The sequence below is a fragment of the Sciurus carolinensis genome, chromosome 14 (assembly GCF_902686445.1).
Source record: "Sciurus carolinensis chromosome 14, mSciCar1.2, whole genome shotgun sequence".
In the NCBI taxonomy this organism is placed as follows: domain Eukaryota; kingdom Metazoa; phylum Chordata; class Mammalia; order Rodentia; family Sciuridae; genus Sciurus; species Sciurus carolinensis.
The window spans coordinates 66,401,363-66,419,308 of record NC_062226.1 but is presented as its reverse complement, the minus strand read 5'-3'; the positions used below and the strand labels follow the sequence as shown (position 1 = coordinate 66,419,308).

The following is a 17,946-nucleotide window of genomic DNA, read 5'->3' as shown; positions in this document are numbered from 1 at the left end:
AGGAGGAACAGGGCGGGTCACTTGGACTCCGAGTGACTGCCTAGGGCTACGGGCAGTTGGCGGGAGGAGGAGACGCGAAGTGAATTGCTTGGGCTCGTAGTGACTGCATCAGAAACCTGGCCCCTGTCCGGAGGAGGAGGTGTGTGGCGGGTCTCTGGGTATGGGAGCTACTGTACGGGGCTCCAGGTGGTGGCTCAGAGGAGGGGGCCACATAGCCAGGTGATTAGGTGCAGAGCAGGGTACCAGGAGCTAGGTGGCTTCTTGCTGGAAGAGTCGCACAGAGACACGCCTAGGGGCGGAGCAAAGTTTCCAGGACTGCGGGCAGATTCTCTGGGAGAGGCAGCCTACGGAGACTCGCCTGCGAAGGGTGAGGCTCCCAGGCCCAGGAGGTAGGTCCGGGCCCCTGGGATCGTTGCAGAGGAAGACAGTCCAGCCCAGGCGGCAGTTGTAGATTGAGGGGAACCTCTAGGAGGGGAACTGATCAGCAAGACGTCCCCACCGAGTGAGTCTTCCTGCCGGGTGAGGTTTTCCCACAGGGACAGTAAAACCAGAGACACAGGCACAAACAGGACTTGCCTCAGACCGCAGCCTAGTTCCCCATTGGATTACCATTGGTCAACAAGTGGAGGCACCTCTGCCCATAGCAGGGAATATACGACACCTGAGGGTCACCACCCCTAGAGAGGCAGCTTCTTCGTGGAGCTCCGCATTATCAACTTCCTCCAAGACTGCAGGTTTCTGAAGGATAAGAGGGGATATACTAGCAATCTTCAGGGACATTATAAGTCGATAGAGCAAATCTGCAATATCTTAATGACCCACTGATTGCTGAACATTATGAGAAAACAAGGGAAGAAAATGCCCCAAACAAACCTAGATGTTATACATCAATAAAATCCAACGACAGCATGGCAGAAGAATGACAGAAAGGGAGTTCAGAATGTACATAAATTAAAATGATTAGGGAAGCAAACGATGAGATGAAAGAGCAAATGCAGGCATTGAATGATGAGCTGAAAGAGCAAATGCAGGCATTGATGATGAGATGAAAAAGCAAATGCAGGCATTGAATGATGAGATGAAAGAGCAAATGCAGGCATTGAATGATAGCACCAATCGACAGTTAAAAGAGCAAAATACAGGAAGCAAAAGATCATTTCAATAAAGAGTTAGAGATATTGAAAAAAAAACAAACAAAAAACCTTGAAATGAAGGAAACAATAAACCAAATTAAGAACTCCATAGAAAGCATAACCAATAGGATAGAACACCTGGAAGACAGAACTTCAGATATTGAAGACAAAATATTTAACCTCGAAAGCGAAGTTGAACAAACAGAGAAGATGGTAAGAAATCATGAACAGAATCTCCAAAACTATGGGATATCATGAAAAAGCCAAATTTGAGAATTATTGGGATTGAGGAAGGCTTAGAGAAACAAACCAAAGGAATGAATAATCTATTCAATGAAATAATATCAGAAATTTCCCAAATCTGAAGATTGAAATGGAAAATCAAGTCCAAGATGCTTATAGGACTCCAAATATACAAAATTACAACAGACCCATACCAAGGCACATTATAATGAAAATACCTAACATACAAAATAAAGACAGAATTTTAAAGGCTGTGAGAAAAAAGAACCAAATTACATTCAGGGGGAAACCAATACGGATATCAGCAGATTTTTCAATCCAGACCCTAAAAGCTAGAAGGGCCTGGAACAACATTTTTCAAGCTCTGAAAGAAAATGGATGCCAACCAAGAATCTTATACCCAGCAAAACTTACCTTCAAATTTGATGATGAAATAAAATCATTCCAAGATAAACAAAAGCTAAAAGAATTTACAAAAAGAAAGCCAGCATTACAGAACATTCTCAGCAAAATATTCCATGAGGAAGAGATAAAAGACAAAGAAGCATATCAGCAAGGGGAGGAATTACCCTAAAGGAACTGTCAAATAAAGGAGGAACCAAGATGTGTCAAAAAATAAATAAATAAATAAATAAATTTTAAATATGAACCAAATGACCGGGAATACAAATCATATCTCAATAATAACCCTGAATGTTAATGGCCTGAATTCATCAATCAAAAGACATAGACTGGCAGATTGGATTAAAAAGAAAGATCCAACAATATGTTGCCTGCAAGAGACTCACCTCATAGAAAGAGATACCCATAGACTAAAGGTGAAAGGATCGAGAAAAACATACCATGCACATGGACTAAGCAAAAAAGCTGGAGTATCCATCCTCATTTCAGATAATGTGGACTTCAAGCCAATGTTAGTCAGAAGGGATAAAGAAGGACATTTCATACTGCTTAAGGGAAGCATAAATCACCAAGATATAACAATCATAAACATCTATGCCCCAAACAGTGGCTCATCCATGTATGTCAAACAAATCCTTCTCAATTTTAGAAACCAAATAGACCATAACACAATAATACTAGGGGATTATAACACGCCTCTCTCACCACTGGACAGATCTTCCAAACAAAAATTGAACAAAGAAACCATAGATCTCAATAACACAAGAAATAATTTAGACTTAACAGACATTTATAGAATATACCATCCAACCAAGAGCGAATACACTTTCTTCTCAGCAGCACATGGATCCTTCTCTAAAATAGACCATATATTATGCCACAAAGCTAATGTCAGCAAATACAAGAAGATAGAGACACTACCTTGTATTCTATCAGATCATAATGGATTGAAGTTAGAAATAAATGAAAGAGTAAAAAACAGAAACTACTCCAACACCTGGAGATTAAACAATATGCTATTATATGATGAATGGATAACAGAAGATATTAGGAAGGAAATTAAAAAATTCTTAGAGGTAAATGAGAACAAAGACATCATATCAAAATCTCTGGGACACTATGAAAGCAGTACTTAGAGGAAGATTTATTTCATGGAGCGCATTTAATAAAAGAAGTAAAACTCAAAAAATAAACGACCTAACACTACAGCTCAAAGTCCTAGAAAAAGAAGAACAGACCAACACCAAAAGTAGTAGAAGACAGGAAATAGTTAAACTCAGAGCTGAAATCAACGAAATTGAAACAAAAGAAACAATACAAAAAATTGATAAAATAAATAGTTGGTTCTTCAAAAAAATAAACAAAATTGATAAACCTTTAGCCACACTAACAAAGAGAAGACGAGAGAAAACCCAAATCACTAAAATTTGGAATGAACAAGGAAATATCACAACAGACACGACTGAAATACAAAACATAATTAGAAGCCATTTTGAAAATCTATACTCCAACAAAATAGAAAATTTTGAAGACATCAACAGGTTTCTAGAGACATATGAATTGCCTAAACTGAACAAGGAGGACATACACAATTTAAATAGACCAATTCAAGTAATGAAATAGAAGAAGTCAAGCCTACCAACAAAGAAAAGTCCAGGACCAGATGGGTTCTCAGCCGAGTTCTACAAAACCTTTAAAGAAGAGCTCATTCCAATACTTCTCAAAGTATTCCATAAAATAGAAGAGGAGGAAACCCTCCCAAACTCATTCTATGAAGCCAATATTACCCTGATACCTAAACCAGACAGAGACACATCGAGGAAAGAAAATTTCAGACCAATATCCTTAATGAACATCGACGCAAAAATTCTCAACGAAATTTTAGCAAATCGCATACAAAAACATATTAAAAAGATAGTGCACCATGATCAAGTGGGTTTTATCCAGGGATGCAAGGTTGGTTCAACATCAGGAAATCAATAAATGTCATTCACCATATCAATAGACTTAAAGTCAAGAATCACATGATTATTTCAATAGATGCAGAAAAAGCATTTGATAAAATACAGCACCCCTTCATGCTCAAAACACTAGAAAAAATAGGGATAGTGGGAACATTCCTTAACATTGTAAAGGCCATCTACGCTAAGCCCATGGCTAATATCATTCTAAATGGTGAAAAACTGAAAGCATTCCCCCTAAAAACTGGAACAAGGCAGGGATGCCCTCTTTCACCACTTCTATTCATATTGTCCTTGAAACTCTAGCCAGAGCAATTAGACCAAAGATATTAAAGGGATACGAATAGGAAAAGAAGAACTCAAACTATCCCTATTTGCTGATGATATGATTGTATACTTAGAGGAACCAGGAAATTCCACCAGAAAACTTTTAGATCTCATAAGTGAATTCAGTAAAGTAGCGGGATATAAGATCAATGCACATAAATCTAAGGCATTTTTATACATAAGCGATGAATCTTCAGAAAGAGAAATTAGGAAAACTACCCCATTCACAATAGCTTCGAAAAAAATAAAATACTTGGGAATCAATCTCACAAAAGAGGTGAAAGACCTCTACAATGAGAACTACGGAACACTAAAGAAAGAAATTAAAGAAAACCTCAGAAGATGGAAAGATCTCCCATGTTCTTGGATAGAATGAATATTGTCAAAATGGCCATACTACCAAAAGTGCTATACAGATTCAATGCAATTCCAATTAAAATCCCAATGATGTTCCTTACAGAAATAGAGCAAGCAATTATGAAATTCATCTGGAAGAATAAAAAACCCAGAATAGCTAAAGCAATCCTTGGCAGAAAGAGTGAAGCAGGGGGTATCGCAATACCAGATCTTCAACTCTACTACAAAGCAATAGTAACTAAAACGGCATGGTATTGGTACCAAAATAGAAAAGTGGATCAATGGTACAGAATAGAGGACACAGACACAAACCCAAATAAATACAATTTTCTCATACTAGACAAAGGGGCCAAAAATATGCAATGGAGAAAAGATAGCCTCTTCAACAAATGGTGCTGGGAGAATTGGAAATCCATATGCAACAGAATGAAACTAAACCCATATCTCTCACCATGCACAAAACTAAACTCAAAATGGATTAAGGATCTCGGAATCAGACCAGAGACCTTGCATCTTATAGAAGAAAAAAGTAGGTCCAGAGCTTCAACATGTCGGCTTAGGACCAGACTTCCTCAACAGGACTCCCATAGCACAAGAAATAAAAGCAAGAATTAATAACTGGGATAGATTCAAACTAAAAAGCTTTCTCTCAGCAAAGGAAACTATCAGCAATGCAAAGAAAGAGCCTACAGAGTGGGAGAAAATCTTTGCCAATCATACTTCAGATAGAGCGCTAATCTCCAGAATCTATAAAGAACTCAAAAAACTCTACACCAAGAATGCAAATAATCCAATCGACAAATGGGCTAAGGAAATGAATAGACACTTCACAGAAGAAGATCTACAAGCAATCAACAAACATATGGAAAAATGCTCAACATCTCTAGTAATAAGAGAAATGCAAATCAAAACCACCCTAAGATTCCATCTCACCCCCATTAGAATGGCGATTATCAAGAATACAAGCAACAACAGGTGTTGGCGAGAATGTGGGGAGAAAGGTACACTCTTACATTGCTGGTGGAAAGCAGTGTGGAGACTCCTTAGAAAACTTGGAATGGAACCACCATTTGACCCAGCTATCCCACTCCTTGGCCTATACCCAAAGGACTTAAATCAGCATATTACAGAGATACAGCCACATCAATGTTCATAGCTGCTCAGTTCACAATAGCCAGATTGTGGAACAAACCTAGATGTCCTTCAATTGATGAATGGATAAAGAAACTGTGGTATATATATACAATGGAATATTACTCAGCAATAAAGAATGATAAAATTATGCATTTGCAGGCAAATGGATGAAATTGGAGAATATCATGCTAAGTGAGATAAGCCAATCTCAAAAAACCAAAGGACGAATGATATCGCTAATAAGTTGATGATGACACATAATGGGGGGGTGGGAGGGGTTAGTGTTAGGGTTAGAGTTAGGGTTAGGGAGGGGGGCAAGAATGGAGGAAGGAAGGACTGTATAGAGGGAAAAGAGGAGTGGGAGGGGTGGAGGGGAAGGGAAAAAAAATAACAGAATGAATCAAACAACATTACCCTATGTAAATTTATGATTACCCAAATGGTATGCCTTTATGCCATGTACAAACAGAGAAACAACATGTATCCCATTTGTTTACAATTAAAAAAAAATGAATCTAAAAAGATAAAGTCAAGTAGTACCTGAAATGATTATTTAGGTATATAGAAAAATTCCCTTTCCAGTTTGAAGACTTTAGAGACTTAATACCAAATATGGCTATAAAATTCTTTTCTCTGAAAATGATTAGCCACAGTAGAAATTACTTCTAATATATATGTAAAGAATATTGTGTGCTATATGCTATGTCCACACATATATTATCACCACTCCAATGTACCAAGTTCAGCTTCTCACTTCAGCACCTATACTTCTTTGCTGGGAAATTTCTCAGACCTCAAGAAACCTCTCTGACCACTTGCACAAAACTAGCAATGCCAGGAAAATACCCATCCCCATGGATATCCCTCTGCCAATGACTGGCAAAAGTCAATGTATAAATACCCTGAGTTTCCTCACACCTCAAGTGGATTAACTGAGGTGTGACAGTGGTTCACAGATTTCTCCATTGTTGAACCATCTCCAGTTTTCCACAGTTATAACTTGTGTAATAATTAAATTCATATTGAATAAAGCCCCTCACTTTCATTTTCCCAATATCCCACTGATAGTTCCAGGGATTATCATCCATATAAACTACTGGTACTCAAATTCTTATTAAGAGTCTGCTTCTTTAGTACCCAAACTAAGGCAGCATATATAGTATTTCCATGCAATATCTCTTATACTTGTATTTCATAATCATTTTAATGGTTACCCCAATTTTTATTTAATTTTTAAAAAATTTGTAAAACAACATGAGAGCTGGGCACAATAGTATACAACTGTAATCGCAGCTACTTAGGAGTCTGAGGCAAGAGAATTTCAAATGTCCGGCCAGCCTGGGACAACTTTACAAGATCCTGCCTGTCTCAAAATAAATATAAAGATATCTGGGGATGTAGTTTGGGGACAGAATGCCCCCAGTTCAATAACAAAGAAATCAATCAATCAAGAAAGAATTGAGAAATCAAAAAAATCAAGCAACAGAATGCTAATAACTTCTACCTTTCATTGTCACAACACAAAAAATAAATACCAAAATAGAGATTTAGTACTAGCCATCTACTGTTACCTGCTATCTCCAAGTCTGATTCTAGCTCTTTTCAGTGTATTTGGTAGTGAGGAGATATTAGCACACATTGGAAGTTGTTACAGATATGCTGCACCAACCTGACCTCATTGACTACTCCACTGAATGAGAGAGTACAGAAGAGGTAATAATTGTTAATAGAAGAAAGAGAAAAGACGGGAGGGAGGGAGGGAGAGAGAAAGAGGAAGAAGGGGAGAGAGGGAAGGAGGAAGAAGGAGAGAATAAGAATGAATCAGGGGAGGAGGAGGAGAAAGAAAACAGAAAAGAATAACAGACTTTAAAAGATACAGGTGCCATCTTCCACTCATTAGGAGAGCTAATGTCAAGAAGGAAAAGAAGGAAGGATGAAAAAAGGGAAGGGAAGGGGTGGCAAGGGAATAAAAGGGAGAAAAAAGAAAGAAAATAAGTGTTGACAAGGATGTAGAGAAAGTGGAACACTTTCATTTTGTTAGTAAGAATGTAAAATGATGCAGTCTTATAGAAAACAGTTGCACAGCTCCTCAAAAAATTAAAAATAAAATTACCCTATGATCCAGTAATTCCTTTTCTGGGCATATATTCAAAAGAACTGAAAGCAGAGTCTCAAAGAGAGAGCTAGACAACTATGTTTAGAGCAACATTATTCACAATTGCTGAAGGTGGGAGCAACCCGAGTTCATCAACAGATGAATGGATGAACAAAATGTGTTATATTCATACAATGGAATATTACTCAGCATTGAAAAGGAAGAGAATTCTGTCACCTTACAACATAGGAAAACTTTGATAACATTATGCTAAATAAATAAACCACTCACAAGAAAACAAATACCGTATGATTCCACTTACATGGGTAACTATAGTAGTCACATTCATAGAAAGAAAATTAGAACAGTAGTGTCCAGGGAAATGGGGAAGTGAATAACAGGTAAAGAATTTCAGTTTCCCAAGATGAAAAGAGTTCTTGGAATTCATTGTACAATGATGTGAGCACTTAGAAGTACTGAATTGACTACTTAAAAATAGTTTAGATGGTAAATCTTACCACAATTTTTTTTAAAACACAGGTTTAAAAAGAAATCAAAACACCAGACTAGATGATATTAAAGATTTCTTCCAGCTTCACGGTCCCTGAATTAGTATTAACAACAATTACATAATTTATCATTGTCCTAATACAAAATTCATATACAAAATTAGAACAGAACAGTTATGTACCTCATAAATATTGTCCATAATAACCATTAATCTCTATGATCCCAGGAATGAGCTTCAGTGACTAATACTCATTCATGCTCCCTACGGAGATTTACTGAAGTATTACCTAAATGCCAGAATCTTATGGAAAAATAGAAAATTCTGCAGATTTACGATTACTATTAATCTCTCCCTAAAGCTGTCACCTCCACTTTGAAGGCTATTAACTTTCAATCAGGAAACAGAGCAGTTACTTCTGTGCATCCACAGCATATCTCATAGCATTCTCACGGTCAAACCTAGGTCAGAACGAGTCGTGCCCATTTCTGCCACCTCGCCTTGATTCTGAGTTCCAGTGAGTAAGACCTCAGCATGCCATAGCTGATCTGTATTATCCAGCTCTCTGGCAAAATGCAGCCACTGAGTTCATTAAATTGATTGAAATCAGCAAAGCATCTGCCCATAAATTCCTAAGTTTCTCAATACAAGCTGATAAGAGTTCTAAAATAAATAAATCTCTTGTTTTATTGTGATATTTATTTCCCACCAAAAATATACAACCTCACTTTACTATATTATCACTATTAAATTTTCTCTGTTCTTATTTTTCTGATTTTAACTTAAATTTTAAAATATTACTTATGTTTACTTAAATGTATTATAGAAATATATTTAATAAATACAAAATAACTATTTAATAGTAGAAATGGAAGAAACTGTTAGAATGCAAAGTATTAAGCACTTATCTCAATAATAAACACATTAAGGCTCAATATCATTAGTCATCAGAGAAACACAAATTAAAACCACAGTTTAACTATAATAAAACTCATCCACATGGATACTATTAAAAATATTGTCAATATCAAGAAGGAACCATTAGAATGATAAAAATGTTCTATTACTTTGATTATGATGTTTATACAGGTAAATATATTTGTCAAAACACATCAAATTGTGTACTTAAGCAGGTAAATTTTATTATAGGTAATTTATACCTTTTTCTAGAAGATAATACTATAGTAAACAATATTTTAGTTCAGTAATTTCCAAAAAAATTTTTGATCATTTTCCCCTCTTAGTGAAAAATAATTACCTATAAGTTACATATGCATTGTACTGTTTAAGGAAGAATATACTATATAACACATTTAAAAACAGGGATTATAAAAGAAAAAGATAAAGAACAAATATTTAAATACACTGTTAATTCATTAGTGAATTTCATGGCATAATATATTGTTAGGTGACAGGTTCATTATGGAAAATAGTGGACCTAAATCCACATATCAAAAATAATGTTAATATTCAGAACTTTCAGAGGCAGCTACTTTATAGACTGTCTTTAATTTGCTATGTGATTGTCAAAAAATAGAAGGAACTCAACCTGTTATCTTATTTCATTTATTTGCTATTTTAGTGCTATTGTTTAATCTGTAGTCTGTTTGAAGGAACTTTTTAAAGTCACTTATTCATATTATGTAGTTTAATTAAAATTAGATCATGTAATCCATTAATCCAAAATAGTTTTCTAATTTTTTAAATTTTTTTAAATTTTCTAATAGTTTTTTTTTCAAATTGTTTTGACCAAAATAGTTTTCTCATTGATATATTGCTAATTATCATAGTTTCTTTTTGATTAAATACTACTTAAAATATGGTCAACAAATCAGGATGGAATTGACCTGGGATTGCAACTGTGGTCTAAGGAATGTGAGGATCTGAAAAGGATTCATTTTAAGCCTGAATTTTAAAAACCTATTTCTTAACAGATCATTTTACAGATACCCATTATAAATAATTCTTTTGGAGTTTCACTAAAACATTTTCTTCTCTTTTCCTACAATCTGACAACTCTGAATCTGTTCCCTAAGGAAAAAGGCATTATCTTTTGACTACAGGGATAATATGCTTACTCCCCAGGATATACCATAACTTATATGGCAATGCTAAATATGTGACAGACTGATAGTAACTCAAAAGAAAGAATATAGCTACATAACTCTTCTGTTCATTCTGATAACTCAAATTATGAACAAAGATTCCCAGTCAACACAGCTGATTTATATAAAAAACAAAAGGTCTTTCCTGAATATAATCTTGAAATAGGCTTTTATCACATAAAAAGTTTTCAATGTCCCAATTATATAAAAAAGACCCACCAGAAACAAACAATCTAATTCCCTGCCCTAAAAAGGTAGACTATAGTCTCTAATAATAACTTTAGCAAAGTTGAAAGTATTTTCGAAAAAAAAAAATTATTTGAACATAGCAGAGGTTCCTTAACCCCAGAACTCTACTGTACCTGGGATTTTATGTTTAGAAGTTACAATATAGAAACAACACACTTTCTAATTTGGGGGTAAAAGATCTGTGCCCTCCTCCAAGTAAAATGTAATACAGTGATAGTAGAGTGAACTGTAGTTGCAAAAACAGTTCAAACTAGAAAATGAAGGGGAGAAAAAAATGCAGGAGCCATAGTTCAAGAGGGTTTAAGAAATGTCCTCAGTGTCAACAATACTCCTGGAGTAACTTGGGAGCCCAAGATTAAAATAAGGAATGAAATTCTAACTTCTGTCAAGGTGCTACCTTGAAAAGAACCTAAGTTGGCTGCCTATTTCCTTTTCCCTTCTTCTGGATTCTTAATCTAGATCTAGGGCAAGCAGGGTCTCCCAGATTTAGGAATAAAAGAACCCTAAAGAATAATCTACATGAAACTCTTAAACAAATCAATCAAGACAGAAGGAAAGGGAGGGGTAGCACTGCATTTCTAGTCATATTCTTCAAAAACACCTCAGTCCAAAAAGTATTTTTAAAAAGATAATAAGGACTGGGGACATAGCTCAGTTGGTAGAGTGCTTGCCTTGCAAACACAAGGCCCTGGGTTCAAACCCCAGCACCACAAAAAAAAATAATAATAAGAAGAAGAAGAATACATTTTAGTTTCTAATCAAGATATTGAACCTGAACATTTTTATGGATTTTATTGGGTTGGACAACAATGCCTATATTTAGAAGCTAAGATGATAATATTTTCTAAAACAATGAAAGCTTACATAAAAAATTTGATGTAATTTTATATAACAAGACCTTATCATTCTTTCCTCAGAATTCTCCATTCCTGAACAATATTTTACAAAGAAAGATAACAAATTCAACATGTGAGGGCACGAAAATGAAATTTCATAGAAATAATTTGATCATCAACACCTTATTTTAATACACAGAGAAATTAGAGCTTTAGAGCTTTGAAGAAACAGAATTGTATACTATTAGGATCTTGAAATTATGTTTTCCCAACATTCCAAAATTGTGTGTGTGAGTGCACACACATACACACCACACACACGTTAGCTCTAGGCTTTCTCTTTTTTTTTTTTCTTTTTTTTTTTTTTTAATTGTAAACAAATGGGATACATGTTGTTTCTCTGTTTGTACATGGCGTAAAGGCATACCATTTGTGTAATCATAAATTTACATAGGGTAATGTTGTTTGATTCATTCTGTTATTTTTTTCCCTTCCCCCCCACCCCCTCCCACCCCTCTTTTCCCTCTATACAGTTCTTCCTTCCTCCATTCTTGTCCCCCTCCCTAACCCTAACTCTAGGCTTTCTCTTTAATGGTCAAAGCAAGGCTATTGAAAAGTTGAAGAAATAGAATTAACACTACTTTTGATATCAATACCATGATTTCAGTATTTATCATGAGTCACTAACAAAAGTTAGAAACTTTAAAAGGTATTTCTTCAACAATTTGCAAATTCCAAATAACATGAGCAAATTAACAATTCAAACATTATAACATGTGAGAACAATAAGAAATTACTATATCACAATTACCATCAGTTATAGACAATTTATATCCACAGGGACACTGTTACAATGTACCAGGGAACCGCAAACATGACATGTTCTAGTTGGAAAGAAAAAAAATGACAAAGGAGAAAAAAAAAATCCTTCCAATCACCCTACAAGGAGGTCATAACAAGCATCTGCAGGCAAATCTAACACGAACTGACTATGTGAAATAAAAGTGTTTGACAAAAAGAAAATGAGAGTTCTCACCCTCTTTGCTTGGTGTAAGGGAATGCAAGGTATCATCTGCATCAGATATCCCAGAGGAAAGAGCTAACTTGAGGAATTAAAAAATACAGCTGCTGGCAGGGAGCCATGTGGCATAGTACAATGTGTTTCAAAGTATGGTTCAGGTAACACCGATTTTCTACTTCTGTCAGCAATCTACTTTTGTTTTTTTTATCCTTCATATATGTACTTAACATACAAAGTAATTCCATTTAAAAAACCATCGAATTGCCTCCACAGATCCCATGTAGTAAGGTGACTGGCCTTCCTAAACTTTGGTAAAAAATTTGAAGGTTTACTCTTTGATTTATCTCTGCACTGAGAAAGAACAAACACCTGTGACACCATATGAAAAATGAAAGAGTAAATTAATCAAGTGCAAGAAATAACAAGCTCTTTCCTCACTCAGATCCCAGATGCCAACGGCAGGAAGTTAAACAAGTCTTCTTTAAAAATATGACCAGCCAAAGAAGAAAAACAAAGACACTGAACATCAGAGATCTCCTAATTAGAAAGCCCTGTCATATGACCCTATTTTGAAGTCAACAAACCCCATTCATGCATTCAAATCGGCTTATTATACCCACATTTTAAAATATGGATAAGTATTAAAGGTTATCATACATCTAAGAAAAGTTTTAAACATGAAAAACAGAGGCAAAAACACAACAAATACCTTGAAAGCAACAAACTATGTAGAGGAGTTCAACAACTTAAAAATATTAATATATTTGGAGAGAAAAAAAATAACCAGGAATAAAACATGATGTTCTAAGTAGGAATATAAGGGGGATATTTTTAAAGTTCTTGAAAATAAAAGTATGAATTGAGAAATTAAAAGTAACAGCCTGGAAGAAAGATGAAGTTTAAAGGAGAACAAAAATGTCCACAAAGTGAAAAAGAGAAAATAAAGAGAAGGTTATCATCAATGATAAAACTGAAGAAAGATTTCTAGAGCTAAGAACATGAATGTCCAGAATGAAAAGCTCCATCAAGATTCTATCACAACATATGAAAATAGTCCTACTTCAGGGCATGTCATCATGAAATTTCAAAACACCAGTATTTAAACATTGTGTAAACTTGGAAAGAAAATCACCTAGGTCATATACAAAAGATCAAAAATCAGAATGTTGTTTCATTTTTGCATAGCAATTTTGCAAATAGAAGAAATGTAATCATTAAATCCAGGGAAAGTAAATGAGTTTTGCAAGAAGGCAATCACTGCTAACTTATGCAAGACTTGAATTGCATTTAAATAGCATAGTAGGTAAAAGTACTAAACACTGATCTACCAAAATTAAAATGTAATTACTAGGTTGAGATATATGAAATTCTTGTTTTGGGGTCTGGGGTTGTAGCTCAGTCAGGGCACTTACCTAGTGTATGGTATTTGAGGCACTGGGTTCAATCCTCAGCACCACATAAAAATAAATAAATAAAATAAAAGTATTATGTCCACCTACAACTAAAAATATATTTTAAAAAAACAAAAATAAATTCTTGTTTTTGTACATTATGGCTGGGAAGGGTGCATCTGTGTGTTTGTGTGTGTCAAAAAGAAGAGCTAAGACAACACTTAAAACAAAAAAAAAAAATCAAGAAGCAGCTAGAGACTTGGCTCAGTGGTAGAGCTTTTGCCTAGCATGTGTGAGGTCCTGGGTTCAATCCCCAGTACCACAATCAATCAATAATTCTTTTAAAAAATCAGGAAGCAGTAAAATAAGTATGTTACTTGTAAATACATTAAGTAAATATCAAAATACTAAGTTTAAAGAGATAAATGAAAAGTAGTGGTTTATGGGAAAAGAGGAAAGTTACATTCTGCTTTTTGGAAAAAAAAATTGTAAATCTGTTCAGTTACTTGATTCTTTTATACAACTATACACATTATGTAAGACCTGTAGTAAACACTGGATGGTTTATACATTTAACAGGAAAAGAAAAAAAGAAGGAGGAGAAGAGGAAGAAGAAGAGGAAGGGAGGAAAGAAAAAAAGACAGGGTCCAGGGCAGAGAGTCAGATATGTACCATAGGTTTTTTAATGTCTCAGGAGGGTACTTTCTGAATATAAAAACAATTTCTCTGTCACATTCTTGTTAGAGGTAGGCATTCTTCAACACTTTTCTTCCACAAATGAGATAAAAACAAAACCAGAGTGAATTTCATTGTTCGACATTTTCTCTTTAAAGTTAGGTATGTAGAACAATACCTAGTTTTTCTCTTAACTTGCTCTTTGATTGACATAACACAAACATCCTTTTCTGAATAATGTTTACATTTTCAAATTGGTAACAACATTAATAATTCCAGAGGCTTTTAAATCTCTATTTTGGAGAGATTTATTTTTAATAATTAAAAAGAAAAAATAATGATAAGAAATATAAGAAACAGAATGAATAGGGTAAAACATAAAACTGTTTCTGTAGAATAAAACTACATATAGTCTAACCTAATAAGCTTGGAACATGAAGGATAGGAGGATATATGTCTATATATGGTAGAACCAAGAAAGGAATATGATATTAAAAATACATAGTTTTTAAAAATTACTTATTTCAGATATTTCACCCTAAAAGTTAGACTTTTTTTCTTTTGGTAGTGCTAGGAATTAAACCCACACTTCTGTATAATCCTAGTCCTCCCTATCCCACACCCAATACAAATCTGTATCTTGAAAAGAATATAACCTTGAATCCTTCTGTATATCATTCATGAAATGATACCACTTTGCCTACACTTATATATAATTGTAGGAATAACATTTGTTAAAGATTCTCCTACACACTAAGAAATTTCAGGCAAATCTCAAGTATCAAGATAATTCTATATGACATACAATCTTTCTTTTGTTCTCATCAGTCACTGGAAGAAATTATAGGTCAACAGGTTTATAATCCACATGCAGAACTATTAATTGACATGAACAGCATTTATTTTGTCAGTATCTTTCCAAAACAAGCCAAATGCTCTGAGTATGAATAAAACCTGTAGTAAGAATCTGACAATGAATTCCTTTCCAACTTTTTAAAAGGGATGAGTCACTCCAGACCTTTAAGATAATTTTATTTTCATTAAACAGTATTTAGCAACCACCTAATGCCAAGACTTTCTAAACCACTACAAAGGCAAAATCCCTGCCTATAAAGTACATGCATGCTTTCCTTTATTAAGTGCTACTGTGAACCAATTAAATAAGTATTATTGCTGACATTTCAGTATGAAAGAATTAAGAAGATGTAATAAGCAATGGGGAGAGGAAAGGAGAAAACCCTTAGTGTGGTTAAGTCAGAAGAAAACAACACTCTTTAGGACCTAAGAGAGGCTTTTTCAGAAGAGGGATTATAGTCTGACTAGTCTTCTTTGTAGCACTCTCTATATCCTAGCACAGAATCTGGCACACCCAGACTATGCCTAAAGACTGAATTGTGCCAATCTTAGCACCTAAAGAAGCAAGAAAATCAAGTCCAAATAATCTTTGGATATAGCTATGCTGGATGGTACGCATGAAAAAGTTCACAACCTCCCCTCTGAGGACAGGAGCTCCTTACCTGTTGTTGTACTGGTACCTGCTGTACCACTTGTGTAGGCACTGCTGCTTGACTAGCCACAGATGTCTGTAAAGTCACTGTCGAACCTGTGTCCGACCCAGTCTCTGATGTCTGCATGATGGTCTCTGAAACATATGAAGATAGAAATAAAGTTTTAAATGTTCACCTTGCATGCTGAGCTTCATTCATTTGTTCTTGATATCCTATTGGGAAACTTACAACTCTCATAATACCTCTCTCCAATATACTGCTATGACAACTCATGCATGTTTATAGTCATTTTGACCACTTTTTAAATAAATGCAGAAAATTACTAATCCACATTTTTACTGAAAAATATCCCCATTAGTACCACTTAACCTGAGATAATAAACACTAAAATCATTGAAAGCTACCTTCCTTAGATTTTGTCATAAATTATTTCAATTCCTGTATAAATTAAAGTTCAAAATTATTTTTAAATTTTCTTACTTCTCAGAATAGAAGCCCTAACTGGTTGTAAAATATGTCACAAACTGTACTTTCTAGACACTTTTATAGGCTATGTATATAGAACAAGTAATTTCCAAGGTCCTTTCCAACTTAAACACATATGATTTGATAAACTAAAAAGTTAATATACATCCAAAATCAACTGATATACCCCAAATTAGCCAAAGGATCAAGTTCTCTAATCTCAGGTGTCCCAGCCTTGATACCCCTTTTTGTTACTTACACATTCAATAAAATAAACAAGAATTTCTTTGCTACTGAGTAGGAACCAAAATTCTAATTTTCTTTCCTGGGGTGGGAGGAACAGTACTTATTTGGTAGCCTAAGAAAATATTGCATCGTGATTTAAATCTATAAGAGGTAGAGTGAGCATTAATTTTCCCTAAAAAAAGAAAATATGAACAACTATTTAGTTCTTTTGAGGAGAAAATTAACCCCTCTCAGCATCTTTTGTCATAGTATGACCTCTTCCAATTCTTTTTCCCCCAACCTTCTATCATCTCATTCAATTTTAAAAATCAATCTCTGAAGACATCAAATCTACTTTGCTTATTTTATAAATGAGGAAACTAACACCCAGAGAAACTAAGAGACTCGGTGGTGTCAGAAGACTTATGATTGGGCTTTCTCAATTTGAAATTTGTGATTATTTTCTTTCTAGACTTTGATACTAGAATCTCTGTAGGTGAACTGAATATTTTCTTATTTTGTTAGTCAAATCTTTATTTTTAAATTTTTTTATTTAATTTTTAAATTATTGATGGAACTTTTATTTTATTGATTTATTTATATGCAGAGTTGAGGATCAAACTCAGTGCTTCATGCATGCTAGGCAAACACTCCACCACTGAGTCACAACCCCAGCCACTTGTTAGTCAAAATCTTAAACTAACACAATAAAGCTTAGTACATTCCAAAAGTATAGGAGTAATAGCTACCACTGTTTTATAAGTGCTAAAGACCCTTCTAAATGCTTACATGTTAATTCATAAATAAAATCTCATGTAACAATATAGTGTAGTTGGTATGAATATAATTTCCATTTACAATCTAGAAACCTCAGTTATATAGAATGAAGGAGACTAGGGATTACAAAATTAAACAAGAGATGGAAACTGTGGCTAATACCCCATGCATATGATTCAGTTCGCATTAAGTTCCAGAACATTATTGGTTATGTGAGAAAGCAAATCTGCAGATACTAGTTCTATTTTTCCAAAAAACGCTGAAAATCCAGATTTTTTATGTGAAATCTTACAAATTGTGGCTTTTTAAAAATGTGGTATTGATCTCCAGACACACATACACACACACACACACACACACACACACACACTTTGGACTATTATTAAAACCATGGATATGTCTAAAAATGCATAAAAATGGCAGTATTCTCTACATAAAACCCTTACCTAACTATGATTACTAGAGGACCAATGATTCTCAAAACTTTCAAAAACAATAGGCAAATTAGAAAGCTTATCTATGGCTGCCTCTTTC

At 34.6% G+C, this 17,946-nt stretch overlaps 1 protein-coding gene across 1 annotated transcript in view; it reads right to left on the bottom strand.

Annotated features, from left to right (window-relative positions):
• Positions 1-17,946, bottom strand: part of Rfx3 (regulatory factor X3) — a 287,161-nt gene that overhangs the window by 141,670 nt on the left and 127,545 nt on the right. The window contains exon 2 of the mRNA XM_047524971.1: positions 15,955-16,079. Within this exon, the coding sequence (XP_047380927.1) occupies positions 15,955-16,071 (117 nt within the window). The 5' untranslated portion in view covers positions 16,072-16,079. The remainder of the gene's footprint in view (positions 1-15,954; positions 16,080-17,946) is intronic.